Here is a 15,000-nt window from a genome sequence, read left to right on the forward strand (position 1 = left end):
ACAGTTAGAGCACCTTGCAATTAGCTACCAGGATGAGGACTTCTATATCACTGTAGACACACGAGCTAACATGGACTTCCTGCCGCCCTTCCCTTCATGACGCGAGACTGAAGGGGTTAAGTGCCACCCAACCCTTCAGACACGAGTAGTAGCAGCAGTAGTAGTAGTAGTAGTAGTAGTAGTAGTAGTAGTAGTAGTAGTAGTAGTAGTAGTAGGGATGTGGACAAGACACGTAATATAGTATAGTCAGTGAAGGAAAGGAAGACATGTTTGTAATGGGTGTATTTAGGGGAATGTGGACAAAATAAAATATACTATTTTAAAAAATATACTAAATATATAGGCTATAGCCAGTGAAAGTGTTGCTTCTAATGGGCGTGACCGAGTAAGGCACAGAAAATCGATTGCTTTTTCTAAGGTTAACCTGCTGTGCCGATACGTAGCAGTAGCAAGCGAGAGAAGAGGAAGAAGAAGTGTAGCGTATGTTATTGTGTTAATTTGGTTAATTTGCTGGTGTTGGCATTAGTGTTGAGGACAAGTGCGGCAGAGAGAAATGTTTACAAGTTGAGTGGTGCAATCATATCGCTATTAAGTCATGTTGTATAGTGCCTGAAATGTGTGTTATTGTGATGATTTGGCGGCGCTCCCATCAGTGTTACAGGCGTGGACGTGAGGAAAGAATGTTCACGCGTTGATTAATGCAATTATATCAGTGTGTGGATGATTTTTGCTTTGTAATTTGATGAAATGTGCCTAAATGAGAACGTGGAGTTTTATACCTTAGTTTGATATGATAATTTGAACTATTCTGTGCGTGAAATGAAAGGCCAACATTCACTGCCTCAAAAACATGTATTTTTAATTAAATATTTTGATAACTGCATATGAAAGCAATGTTTCAGACTAAATAACAAGATACCGAATCGTCCATCTAATCAGACTTGTATTTACTTCATTATTCGCTTCATTATTCCTTGATTCTACACATTTTTATTACATTTTCACTACATCCTCGCGCTACACAGAAATAGGTTGACCGTTTAAATTCCCAAGCGAGCTGAAGGCATCCTCTCACCGCCCCGGGAACAAGAATCGTACCCTGTAAAACTGCCCTTAACATTTTATCCTCCAATATCAAATACATAAACACACGCGAGCGACCCGGGAACTCGAACCCTGAGCGCTGAGGAGTAGAGGTCATCGCGATAGCCACTGAGCCACACACCGGCCTGCTCACTGCCTTACACGCCAGAGCCAGGAGCCGAGAACCCGTCACACACACACACACTTATCTTCTTATCCTCTTCTCGTCCTCCCATTTCCTTCCTCCTCTCTTGCAAGGCACTCCAGTCCTCCACGCTCTGATTCGTTGACGGAGGAGGAGGAGGAGGAGGAGGAGGAGGAGGAAGAAGAGGAGGAGGAGACAGACGACAAATACAAGGAGAGAAATGTGAAGTAAAATAGAAATAAAGAGCAGGAGGGAGATGGAAGCAGAAGAAAAATTAATGAGATAGAGAGAAAAGAGTGACGAGAGAGAGAGAGAGAGAGAGAGAGAGAGAGAGAGAGAGAGAGAGAGAGAGAGAGAGAGAGAGAGAGAGAGAGAGAGAGAGAGAGAGAGAGAGAGAGAGAGACGCAAGACTCGGGGAAAATAACGAGATTATATGAAGGTGGAATATTATCATGTTCCACAAATTGCCTCATTTCGTCTATTTTTTTTTTCCTTTCTCTCTTTCTCTCTTTCTCTTTCTTTCTTCCATACATTCATATACCTCTCTCTTTACGTAACTCATCTACTTCTTTCACTTCCTTTTTTATTGCGTTACATTAATTTTCACCCTCCATTTTTATTATTATTATTACTTTTTTTATCATCATCATTATCAATATTATTATTACCCATCAACTTACTATTATCATTAACCAAATTTACCACCACCACCATTATCACCACCACCACCATCACCACCACCACCACCACCACCACCACCACCACCACTACCACCACCATCAGGGCTCCATTTCATCAACATCGATAGAATTCACACTTTTTTTAATCTCACGCTCTACCAACTTTTTTTTAACACTGTATTCAATATGGTGATGGATTTTACCAGGAATATACTATTAAGAGAATCATCTGTGACGAAACAATTGTCTGTGTGTGTGTGTGTGTGTGTGTGTGTGTGTGTGTGTGTGTGTGTGTGTGTGTGTGTGTGTGTGTGTGTGTTTTACTATTTGTGCATCAGGGAATAAAATATTTGCAGGAGGTGGCGAAGAGAGTGAAGGGAGGAAGAGAAGGGGGTTACTGGGAAAGGGGAGGAGGGGAGAGGAGGACAGGGGAAAGGGAGGGCATGGAAGAAATATAGGACGGGCACTGGGAAGAAAAACGGGACAAGGGAAAGGAGAAAGAAGAGGAAAGAAAGAGGAAGGAGAAGGGAGAAGAGAAGAGGAGGTAAGGGATTTTTGTGTCCCTTAAGCGAAGAGGTTGGTTACTCTCTCTCTCTCTCTCTCTCTCTCTCTCTCTCTCTCTCTCTCTCTCTCTCTCTCTCTCTCTCTCTCTCTCTCTCTCTCTCTCTCTCTCTCTCTCTCTCTCTCTCTCTCTCTCTCTCTCTCTCTCTCTCTCTCTCTCTCTCTTCCAACCTCTAGGGAATTCCTGTCCAGACCACAATATCTTTCCCTTTACTGTACCCAACCTCTCTCCCTCCACCCTCCACCCTCCCCTCCTTCTCCCTCCCGTCTGTACCTAACACTAACCTTCGTTCTCCGCTTCCTTCCTTGCCTTACCCACCGATACCTTTACCTTAACAAAACCCTAGCTGTTTACCCTTATCAATATACACCCTTAATTCTGTCCCACGTTCTCCCTACTGCTTAGAAAATCTGTCTTTTTTTACCGTCTCTCTCTCTCTCCCTTTGCAATTCAAGCCCTCAGCACACTTCCTTTTTCCATCCGTTATTCACGCGAGGTACCGTGGCACAACGCACCATATAATTGACATACCACATGCCAATCATCACTCCCCTTCATTCTTCAGCCCCCGTCATTCCCTCTGCCCCTCCTCGTCCTCTCCATCCCCAAGCGTCATAAAATAAGCCGGAACATCTGCAATCAAACCCAACAAAGGAAGGAGGAAGAGAAACAGAGAAAGAGGAGTAAGAGTGTGGCGCGAGAGGGAATCGAACCTCATAAAATAAAGATTGTCAGTGTTGTAACTCGGAAAAATGCTTCTGTCTCTTGCTTGGGTTCCTACTGTGTGTTTGGTTTGGTTTCTCTCACTAAGTCCTCTTGTTTTGATTTCCGGCTTTAAATATTCTCCTGTTTTATATTCCATTTGATTCTTTCACCCCTCCAGTTCCTCTTAAGTTTTCATTTGTTTCTCTCACTAAGTCCTCCTGTTTGGTTTGTCGTTAAATGTTCTCCGATGCTTTACATTCCATTAAATTGTATCACTTAACCCTCTCTCTCGTCTTGGCTACACTACTCTCAATAAATGTTCTCCGTTACTTAGCGTTTTCATTCGTTTTTCTTTTAAATGAGGAGGGAGAGCTGTAGATAGACGGAGGGGGTAAAAAAAAGACTTAATTCCTTCACGTGCCATGGAAGTCAGTTAGCAGAGGGAGCGGAGAGTCCTTGCAACAGCCATACAATCAATGCACCAAGATTTTCTCCGCCCCTCAGTGACAGACGCAAGGCCATCATGCGCCACCACCCTCAGGCATTCCCACGACAACCACGCAGTCACAGCATGACTATAACACAGCGTAACGACCTCCACACTAGCATTACACGACTATTATTGCGCTACTACTACTATAACGCTGCACGCGTTGTAGTAGTAGTAGTAGTAGTAGTAGTAGTAGTAGTAGTGTATGTATAGCAGTGAATTTCTAGATAATAACATACACCTTTCCTACATGTCATGCGTGTGTATTAATAAGATAAGCTCGTGTGTGTGTCTGTGTGTGTGTGTGTGTGTGTGTGTGTGTGTGTGTGTGTGTTATCACGGTAAGTATCTTAGCTTTTCTCATAACTGTGCATTCACCCGTGTCTGTGCACGTGCCTGGCCACGTAGGGTATCGCTCAGAGGGCCTTGATGAGAGGACAGGCGTGTGGACAGGTGTGAGCTTAGGTACGCAGGTAGAGGTAGGGCAGGTGTGTTTTGAAAGCCTTTTGTTATGACAGATTAAAACAAAGGCAAATGAAAGAGGAAGGAAGAGATGAATAACTGGTGTAATTTTGATATGCTGCTGATAGGAGTTTGGTTATTTCCTTCTCCTCCTCCTCCTCCTCCTCCTCCTCCTCCTCCTCCTCCTCCTCCTCCTCCTCTTCCTCGTATTCTTCCTCTTCCTCCCGTCTGTTCTCTTCCTCCTCTTTTTCACTCCCTCTTTCCCTCTTTTGTTCTCGTGCGAAGTATTGGTATGACATGAGAAAGAAACGGAAGAACACAAGAGAGGAAGAGAGGGTAACTGTGAAGGGAAGCTGGGAAGAAGACGGACGAGGAAGGGGGATCTCTGGAGGGCAGGTAAGGGGAGAGGGATGGGGATAGAAGGAGAATGATAGTAACTAGATTGGGAGATAACAGTCAGGGAAGAGAGGGAAGGGGATGATAAGATTTAGGGAGAGGATAGACGAGAGAAGAGGACTGGGGAGAAAAACTGGGAAGATAAGAGTTAAAAGTGTTGGAAGGCGGCTGGGAGAGAAAAGCCAGAGAGGAGAGGGGAGGGGAGGATAAGATTGGGAAGAGAAGAGATAGGGAGGGCAGGACAAGTCGTGGGAGGGGATGGGGGGAGGTGCATATGTAATCCATCACCTACTCATGCATATTAAACACCCGCGTGAGAATGACGAGTTGGGACAGAAACTCATTAAAATCAAGGTAAAGAAATAACACACACACACACACACACACACACACACACACACACACACACACACACACACACACACACACACACACACACACACACACACACACATACACACACACATACGAGTACAAGGACACACACCAGCGCTAATACTCTCGCTCCCTCTCCCCCTCTCCCTCTCCCTCTCCCGTTCACCTGTTGTTTATGGCGAAGTAAGTGCAGCACGTGAGGAAGGAGACCAGCTATTATTTATTACCGAGTGGTGTAAATTCATAAAATCGCTTCCAGGCAACACAATAAATCGCTTCTCGGGAGTGTGAGATTCCCGCACCGTATTTCCTCGGGTGAATTAATGAAAAGGACGAGATGCACCATTCATTTTTCACTTAAGGCTTCTATTCACGACGTCTCTCCTCTCCTCTGGTGCGGCTGTGGTGATGTGTGGAAAGAGGAGTTGGTTTATTTCACGTGTATCATCAAGGGATTAAGAATATGGAGTGAAACTTTTATATACGCTGAATTGTTGTAAGGTACTCGAGATGGAAAATAAGAGTACTGCATGTGTGAAGCAGAAAAAGAAAAAGACTAAACTAAAGGGGGGTTAAAGTCCGTGGTTTATTTCACGGAAGAAAAATGCTACGAAGATGAAGCTTTTTACATACACAGAATTAATGTATTGTACTCTAGATGGAAGTTGAATAAAAGCACTATATGTGTGTAGCTGAGAAAAAAAAGATTAAACTAAGGAAGATTAAAGTTCACATGTCCTTACTATGAATGGACTTTTAGATAATTACTACGGAGCCAAGAGCTTACAGTGATACACAGAATTAATCCCACATACCGTTTTCGAGATGGGGAAAAAAATAAATAAAACTACTGTACGTGAGAAACTGGAACAAAAATACTTAACTAAACTCTGAATGCAGTTGGATACAAAACCTTCAACTGATACACAAAATTAAAGCATCGTGTTCAAGAAAAATAGATGAACATAACAACATAACATAGTCTTCAGTGACAGAAGGAACTAAAGAAGGAGGAGAATAAACTAGAAGAGGAGGAGAGGTTGTGTAGAACGAAACAGAAGCAAGACTAAAGAGAAGATTAAACAGAAATAACGCTAAATTAAACTAAAACAGAAGTAAGACTAGACTAAAGTAAGCTAAACTAAACTTGACAGAGGTAAGATTAAACTAAATATGAACAATAGATAAATAAACTACGAGCGAAACAGAAGCAAGAGTAAAGAAAAGACTAAACAGAAATAAGGCTAAACTAAACTGAAACAGAAGTAAGACTAGACTAAAGCAAAGTAAATTAAACTAGACAGAAATAAGACTAAACTAAATATGAACAATAGATAAACAAACTACTAGAGCGAAACAGAAAGATGACTAAACAAAACATAATTAAACCCTACATTTTGTTCACTATAAAAGCAGATTGAGTCATAACAATTAGTGTTTGTCGGCGAAGTGCAATAATACACTCATTAATTTACCCGATGGTCTCTTCCCGGAACCTACAAATTTCTAACACACCTAAGAACCACAACGATAAGCTTTGCCTGCTTTTATGTTAGTTTGGAATATATTTATAAGCTGCGTACCTCTCACATCCTTGACCTCACCACACGCCATGCTCTCATCATCATCATCATCATCATCATCATCATCATCATCATCAACTCCCACACACATAGCTACACTTTAAATTCCCTCCCACACACACCTCTCATCCTTTCCTAATCGCCTCCTTCACTCATACACACATTTCTCTCTCTCTCTCTCTCTCTCTCTCTCTCTCTCTCTCTCTCTCTCTCTCTCTCTCTCTCTCTCTCTCTCTCTCTCTCTCTCTCTCTCTCTCTCTCTCTCTATCTGCTTTGTGCCACGTTCCGCCTTTTAACTCCCAAACTTTAATCAACGCACTAAGGTTGCGGTCGACTACCTCTGCTCTGGATAGCGAGACGTAAGTTACAAGTAAGCGTAATGATAGAGCATGTAGTGGCGGAGGAGGAGGAGGAGGAGGAGGAGGAGGAGGAGGAGGAGGAGGAGGGTTGGGGGGAATGAGGTGGCACCGCGTGAGGGCAGCAGAGTGAGTGTAGGTGGGAGGGGAAGTGAGATTTATGAGTTCAGTTAGTCGGGGAGAGAGAGAGAGAGAGAGAGAGAGAGAGAGAGAGAGAGAGAGAGAGAGAGAGAGAGAGAGAGGGTCGGGAGGCTGGTGGGGGACTGGTAGGTACGATAAGCTGCATGGTGGTCTCTTGTGGCTTGGTCTTGGTGGCTTTTGGGCATTTAGCAATGACTGAGGAACATAAGGTTGTGGCAGGGCGAGGGACAGGCTGACTTTTGACTTGAGCTTGGTGACTGATGGCCTGGCTGACTTGTGGATTACTGGGGCTCTGAAGACACGGCTCAGAAGAAGAAGAGGTAGAGTGGCAGGAAGAACTAGGGGAGGAGAAAAATAAACTAGACGAGGAAGAGGAGAGGTCCATTAGAGTGGCAGGAAGAAGTGGAGAAGGAGGATAAACTAGAAGAGTTAGATGAGGAGAAGGATAAACTAGAGGAGGAGGAGGAGGAGCAGGAGAGGTTGTCTTGAGTGGCAGAAAGAACTAAAGAAGGAGAGGAGGAGAGGTTGTTTAGAATGGCAGGAAGAACTAGAGAAGGAGGAGAATGAAACTACAGAAGAGATAAAGAAGGATAAACTATAGGAGGAGGAGGAAAGGTAGTCTTGAGTGGTGGGTGACTTAAACAGTGACGAGTGGGCTTTGTAGTGGAAGGTCTTCTTGTCACGTACCGTCTTGTCGCCGACCCGCACTACGTAGCAGGACAGCGTGGCGGTCTCCCCGGCGTGCACAGTGACGGTGGCGTTGTCGTGGGTTAGAAAGGTAGGGAGGAGCGCCGCGTCCACTGTAGAGCTGGCCGGCGGCTCCGAAGTGGGCGGCGGCACCTCAATGCTGGGCGCAAAGCCTCCTGCCGCGGCCACTGGAAGGGAGAAAAGAAGTGATGAACCTGAGATTGGAGACCATATTCCGAAACGCTTCCGTCCGTACCTCGATTGCTTTCAAAGGACTCTAGTTGAAGTTGAACGGGATATCATGGATGTTTTTTTATGGTTCTGGTGAGAGATTAATAGGACATCTACATCGTTAATAGGAGAAACACTATTCATAACCCAGCTAATCGTCTCTGTGGCCTTTGGTGTGGCCGTGGTGTGACAGCGAAGGGTTTCAGAATACTGGCCTAAATCTTGCGAGAATATTAAACTTTTCACTGCTATTTGGCGCACGTCTCGTTAATGACCAAACACTCTGAGACATCTTTACTTGTTCTACTGCCACGTCCAATGACTAAACTGACTAGAAATTACAAAATCTATTCCTTTTTTAATCCCCTTCTTTCTAGTGGATGCTTATATAAAAATTCATGTATTACTTCCAGTGTTCTTAATTATTTCATATTAAAGTGAAATGAATAAATTAAATGCAGTAAGCAAGATGGCTGCCTTGAGTTACTGCCGCGTCGCTGGTCACACCTGAGAATTGAGCAGCACACAGGGCCAGGGACACCAGAGGAAAAAGACTCGCCGCCAAGTCAGTGAGGCGAGGCACCGCTCCCCCGGGCCTGATGCAGCCTGACACGCGGTGGCTCAGCCCAGGACAAAGGCGGCCTCGATTCTTTCCTTCTCGGCCCCTCAGAAAGCGTTGTTGTTTTTTAACATATCCCTGCCTCCCTCTACTCCGCCAGGCCTCCCCTCGTCTCTTTCCAACCGCGTCAGGAGAAACGGAAAAGTACCTTCGAGCAATTCAATCCACGGCGACACAAAAAACAGACATCACCACCACCACCACCACCACCACCACCCCCCATTCACAGCCACCAGCACCTTCACCACCAGCACGCCATGTAATTGTTGTTGTTATCCTAGTCACGTCTGCGTTCTTTTTGGGTGAGGGACGTGAGGTGGAGAAGAGCCTTGTCTCTTGGTGGAGGGAGAGAGAGGTGGTACAGGAGGGAGAGAGAGAGAGAGAGGGAGGGAGATAAGCTGGTGTTGGTTTGAATTACTGTATTGCGACGCTTAATAACATTTCTCCTCCTCCTCCTCCTCCTCCTCCTCCTCCTCCTCCTCCTCCTCCTCCTCCTCCTCCTCCTCCTCCTCCTCCTCAAATGAAAGCAGAGGAGAAAGATCTTAAAAGTGTGGGAAAAAATACATTTTTTGAGGGAAGCAAAAAGAGTATTAAGTTACCTGCGTGCTCCTTTGTCGTGTTGTTAATGGGTGTGGTGGAGACAGGTGATAAGGCAGGTGTGAAGCTTGACGAGAGGAAAGGTGAGGTCGAGGAGGAGAGGGAGAGGCGGAGAGGGAGAGGGAAGACACAGAGAGAGGGGTCAGATGGTAAAGAGAAACGAGGCCACTTTGATGAGAGAGAGAGAGAGAGAGAGAGAGAGAGAGAGAGAGAGAGAGAGAGAGAGAGAGAGAGAGAGAGAGAGAGAGAGAGAATGATGCCTTGTAAAACGACCAGAATATTGTTATAACCTCTCTCTCTCTCTCTCTCTCTCTCTCTCTCTCTCTCTCTCTCTCTCTCTCTCTCTCTCTCTCTCTCTCTCTCTCTCCATCTCCCCAATATCTCCCGCACCAATATTACTCCCGGCATAACGTATAACCCCGATAAGGCGAATGTTAGGTATCTCATATAGCTTAGTGGGTCTGTATAGCGAGGTTCATTATCCCGTTATGAAAGAGAGATAGAGATAGCTCTGTTCTTGGTGTCTTAAGGCAAATTCGAATCAGCAGTAGTCTCTCTCTCTCTCTCTCTCTCTCTCTCTCTCTCTCTCTCTCTCTCTCTCTCTCTCTCTCTCTCTCTCTCTCTCTCTCTCTCTCTCTCTCTCTCTCTCTCTCTCTCTCTCTCTCTCTCTCTGCTGTTGCGTCTCATAAATTATAGTAGAGAGAGAGAGAGAGAGAGAGAGAGAGAGAGAGAGAGAGAGAGAGAGAGAGAGAGAGAGAGAGAGAGTGAGTGACCGGATAAAAACTTGATTGGTGTCAATAAAAAGTTAGAAAAAAGAAAATTAAATCTCGCTCTCTTTCTCACAGGCGATGAGAGAGTAATGGAGAAAGAAGTTACGGAGGAGAAAAAAGAGATAAGAGAAAAGATCATGAAGAGATAAGATGCTGCTCAGGTGAAGAGATAATCATTAAGTGAGATGATGAAGAGAGAGAGAGAGAGAGAGAGAGAGAGAGAGAGAGAGAGAGAGAGAGGGAGAGCGTGTATCATGTTAGTGTCTCATGTGTGGTCTCTCTCTCTCTCTCTCTCTCTCTCTCTCTCTCTCTCTCTCTCTCTCTCTCTCTCTCTCTCTCTCTCTTTGTGTCTGTCGCGCCAAATATAATCCAAGCATAATAATGGTAATGTGTGTGTGTGTGTGTGTGTGTGTGTGTGTGTGTGTCTTAACCTTCTCTCTCTCTCTCTCTCTCTCTCTCTCTCTCTCTCTCTCTCTCTCTCTCTCTCTCTCTCTCTCTCTCTCTCTCTCTCTCTCTCTCTCTCTCTCTCTCTCTCTCTCGTAGATTTAACTCGCAAACAAAAACAAGAAGTGAAGACGCCAAGGTAGAATATAGAGGAATATCTATAAGAGAGAGAGAGAGAGAGAGAGAGAGAGAGAGAGAGAGAGAGAGAGAGAGAGAGAGAGAGAGAGACTGGCAGCTGGCCCACAAACCACCTCACACTCTCACCATCCCTCGTCTCTCTGTGTCTCAAAAAATATAATGGAAAAATAATTACTTTGTTCGTCGCATCAACGTAAACATAATATTTCCAACGGGGAGAGGAACATATCTATATTTATTTCAGTTACCATTATCACTATTGTTGTTGTTGTTGTTGTTGTTAGTGGTGGTGGTGATGGGAGCAGTTAAGTGGTTGTGGCAGTGATGGTGATGGTAGTTAATGCAGTTGGTGAGAGATGTAGCAGAAATAGTAGTAGTAGTAGTAGTAGTAGTAGTAGTCTTTCGTAAGGTCGTGAAGCAAGAACAGTACTCATAGTAGTGATGTTACTGATGATGTAAAGGTGATGTCATGTTTCAGTGGTCGTATGTAGCTCCTGAAGTGTCTATTGCAGTGGCCTCGTCGTAGTGATGTTACCCATAGTTCTCTTGATACTCTCCTCCCGTGGCGTCGTTGTGGTGTTGTCGTGGGGTCGTAAAGATCGTTAAAGGTCGTTTCAGTGACGTTATACCGTTGCCGTGGTGTCGCCAGGGTCGTTTCAGTGTCGTTATGTTGTTGTGACGTTACAAAGGTCGTTCTAGTATCATCCCTCATATCGTTGCTTGATTCACGTTCCCTCCCATCAGTTTGGAACAGACGGGGCACCTAATCCAATATCAGACCATCTAACACCTTCTGGATGAGACGGGAATGGGTTTCTACGCCACTGGTTAGGAGACAAGACCCGCTTTCCTCCCTGCCTCCCTCCCTCCCTTCCTCCTTTCCTCCCTCCTCTCGATTCTTCTTCCTCTTGGCAGCATCGTAAAAAGAAGATACCAAAAAACATCTTCCGCCGGTCCCGCGCCCCATTATTTACCTCCAAAGAATGAGAGAGAGAGAGAGAGAGAGAGAGAGAGAGAGAGAGAGAGAGAGAGAGAGAGAGAGAGAGAGAGAGAGAGAGAGAGAGAGAGAGGGGGAAGGGACGAAAAACTATGAGACACAGTAACTAAGTAAAAAAAAAAATAGTTACATTGGATGACTTAATTTCTAGTTTCTCTGAGTTCGTCCTTTAGTTCTGTATGTGTGTGTGCGTGCGTGCGTGTGTTGCAGTAGTAGTAGTAGTAGTAGATAGTAGGAGAAGGAGGAGATAATAATTACTTGGAATACCTTACTGCATTCCAGAAAAAAATAAGGTACAAATAAAAAAAGAAACACAAAGAAAAAACAACGAAGGATAGATAAGAAAGCCATACGACCATGCATGAGCAACACCAGTAAGCCATATGATCGTTTAGTTAAACCCTCAGATGACCTCGTAAGTAAAGTATGTCACATGACCCACATTCACATCCCCTTACCTCTCGTTTTCAATCATCAAACACACACACACGAGAGAGAGAGAAAGTAAACGAACACAAATACGATAAATTTCCATGTACGAGAGAGAGAGAGAACTAGATCGAGAAGGAAACGAAAAAGGGAACAGATAGGAAGGAAAGGAGTGAGGGAAGGAGGAAGGGAGGTGACGAGAGGAACGGTGACAGCTTCGTAAGAATACCCAGTCTTATCAGTGTTAATGGAGGGAAGGGGAGTGACACGAGGGCCGGGAAGTATGCGGCGCGTAGGAGGGAAGAATGGGAGTGTGGGAGTGTGCTTTACCATGATACCCAACCCCCTCTCCCTCTCCCTCTCCCTCTCCCTCTCTCTCCAACGTCTTCCTTCCCCCTTTTTTTACACCTTCCCCCGCCTCGCATTGCTTCCCACTGACTCAAGGAGAGGACTCTAAATTATCGTGGGTGTTTATCTGATCGCCAAAAAGAGATATTAACATTGCTGGGTGGTGAATGGGAGAGAGAGAGAGAGAGAGAGAGAGAGAGAGAGAGAGAGAGAGAGAGAGAGAGAGAGAGAGAGAGAGAGAGATTTTAAGGAGGGAGAGTGAGTGTGGGAAGCGACACCGGGACATGAGTAAGGAGAATGAGAATAGGTAAGCGAGAGAGAGAGAGAGAGAGAGAGAGAGAGAGAGAGAGAGAGAGAGAGAGAGAGAGAGAAAGCAAAACGAGTAGGTAGCTAAAAGAAGAGAGACACCCAGAGAGAGAGAGAGAGAGAGAGAGAGAGAGAGAGAGAGAGAGAGAGAGAGAGAGAGAGACATACGTGGCACCCAACATTCAAGAGTTACGACACCACAAAGTATAAGAGAGAATCATCAACTCAGCCCGACCCACAAGCGAGGCCTGAGCAAGTGGCGGGGAAGGCTCGGCGACAGAAATACCTCACAACGAACCAAGAAACTGACTAACCTGACCCTTGAGAGTCTCCCGAGGTGTAAATACCATAAGGACTCGCCGGCTTGCATTCTTGAGGCGGAAAAGAGAGAAAACGAGAGAAGAAAAAAACAAAAAACAAAGCCATAATAAAAAAAAAAATAGAGGAAGTGATGCAAAGATACGATGGATTCTCGACTTGACGGAATATAAGGAAAAGGGAAACGGAAAATGAGCAAAACTAGAAATTATGTGAGAATATGTTGGAACCTCGACTTAACGGAAGATAAGGAAAAAGAAAACGAAAACCAGCCAAATCAGAGTTAAAAACAGAGAAAATTATATGAAAATACGTTGGAATCTCGACTTGAAGGAAAATAATGAAAAGTTAAAGGGAAAACCAGCCAAACCAGAAAAAAAGAAACAGAAGAAACAATATGAAAATACGCTGGAATCTCGACTTGACAGAAGAGAAAACGGAAAAGAGAAAACCAGCCAAAATGCAATGAAAAATCGAGGACAGGAGAGATGATGTGAAAATACGTACTTTACTAAACACCATGAAAGTTATGAGGAAAGTAAAGAGAGAGAAGAAGGAAGAGGAGGAGAAGGAGGGCTAAGGAGGAACACATAAAGGCTGTCAATAGAGAGAAGGGATTGTGGTGCGTGGGGAAACTTACACCCCGTTAAGATTGTGTGGCGGTGATGTGCCAGAATAGAATTTACTGCAGGTTAGATGATACTTCAAGCCAAGACGGAGAGAGAGACAGAGACAGAGACAGGCACTAGGAGGGGGAGAAAGAGACACAGAGAGAGAGAGAGAGAGAGAGAGAGAGAGAGAGAGAGGGGGAGACATGTAGAAAGAGCAGGAAGGGGAGAAAACAAGAAAGCAAGCTATGTATAGACGCACCAGAAGATGGATGAGAATGTTGACTGAGAGAGAGAGAGAAAGAGACACGATCGTATGAGGAAACGAAATGGAAGAGGAGTCAGCGAAATACCGGAGGATAAATTAGACAGATGGATCGGAATAGGAGAACGGAAGGGAAGCAGGAGAGAAGGGAGTCAGAGAGAGAGAGAGAGAGAGAGAGAGAGAGAGAGAGAGAGAGAGAGAGAGAGAGAGAGAGAGAGATTAAACAGATAAACAGAAGCGGAATATAAAAGAGAGACTTGTAGGGTTAGTGACATAAAGTGATGATAAGCAACAGGAAGAAGAAAAAGAAGAGGAGGAGGAGGAGGAGGAGGAGGAGGAGGAAGAAAGAACTGGTGGATGGAGGTCAACTGATAAAACGCAATCTAAAATGAAATAGCGGGAAAGGAGATGAAGAAAGGAGCATAAAAAGTCGAGATTTATAGAGAGAGGAAGAAGATGAAAGGAAAGAGAGAAAACTAAGAGAGTAAAACATCATCATAGAGAAGAAAGAAGTAGCGAAGTAAAGATTACACAACACAAAAAATGCAATTAAGAAGGAAAAAAGGATAGAGGGAAGCAAAGAATGGAAATAAAAGAGAAGGGGAAAGAAGAAACAGAAAGGAGAATAAAGGAAAAGAAGATGAATAGAAACCAGAGCATTGCAACACATTAAGGAAATCGAGACAGGAGGAGGAGGAGGAAAAGAATAGTGAGAGAAGAGGAGAAAAGGAGAAGGAAGAAGGGGAAAAAAAGGAATAATAAGGTGTAGTGAAGAGAAATTAACACATTTTCTTAGATTTTCATGATTTTCAAGGAAGAACAAATGCCTCCAGGTTCCTACTTTTTTTTTCTTCCTCCTCCTCCTCCTCCTCCTCCTCCTCCTCCTCCTCCTCCTCCTCCTCCTCCTCCTCCCCCTCCCCTTCTTCCTCCAATCTCTCGCAGTGTTCATTTCCTTTAAGTCTCTTCATTCTATTATTCTCCGTAATCTTCACAACACTTGAGTGCCTCCTCCTCCTCCTCCTCCTCACTTTTTAACCCAATGTTCGTCTCATTTTTCCCTATGTCTTTCTATTTTTTTCTTTCTGCTACACCTTTCTTTCCCTTTTGTTCCACCTTCACTCTGCTTCCTCCTCCTCTACTCCCTCCCTTTATCCCCCTCTTCCTTATTCCTTCTCCTCATCGTTTACCCTTCCTTATCTTGCCTCGTCATACCTATACAGTGCTCCCTGACGCTAATTAGCACTCACACACCTTTAAGTTAATCA

At 44.5% G+C, this 15,000-nt stretch overlaps 1 protein-coding gene across 2 annotated transcripts in view; it reads right to left on the bottom strand.

The window, feature by feature from the left end:
* The window catches only part of LOC135114835 (hemicentin-1-like), an 83,770-nt gene that overhangs the window by 32,108 nt on the left and 36,662 nt on the right, over positions 1-15,000 (bottom strand). For both annotated transcript variants that reach the window (XM_064030961.1, XM_064030960.1), the window contains one exon: positions 7,666-7,853. In XM_064030961.1, coding sequence (XP_063887031.1) covers positions 7,666-7,853 — 188 coding nt within the window. The remainder of the gene's footprint in view (positions 1-7,665; positions 7,854-15,000) is intronic.

The sequence above is a fragment of the Scylla paramamosain genome, chromosome 28 (genome assembly GCF_035594125.1).
Source record: "Scylla paramamosain isolate STU-SP2022 chromosome 28, ASM3559412v1, whole genome shotgun sequence".
In the NCBI taxonomy this organism is placed as follows: domain Eukaryota; kingdom Metazoa; phylum Arthropoda; class Malacostraca; order Decapoda; family Portunidae; genus Scylla; species Scylla paramamosain.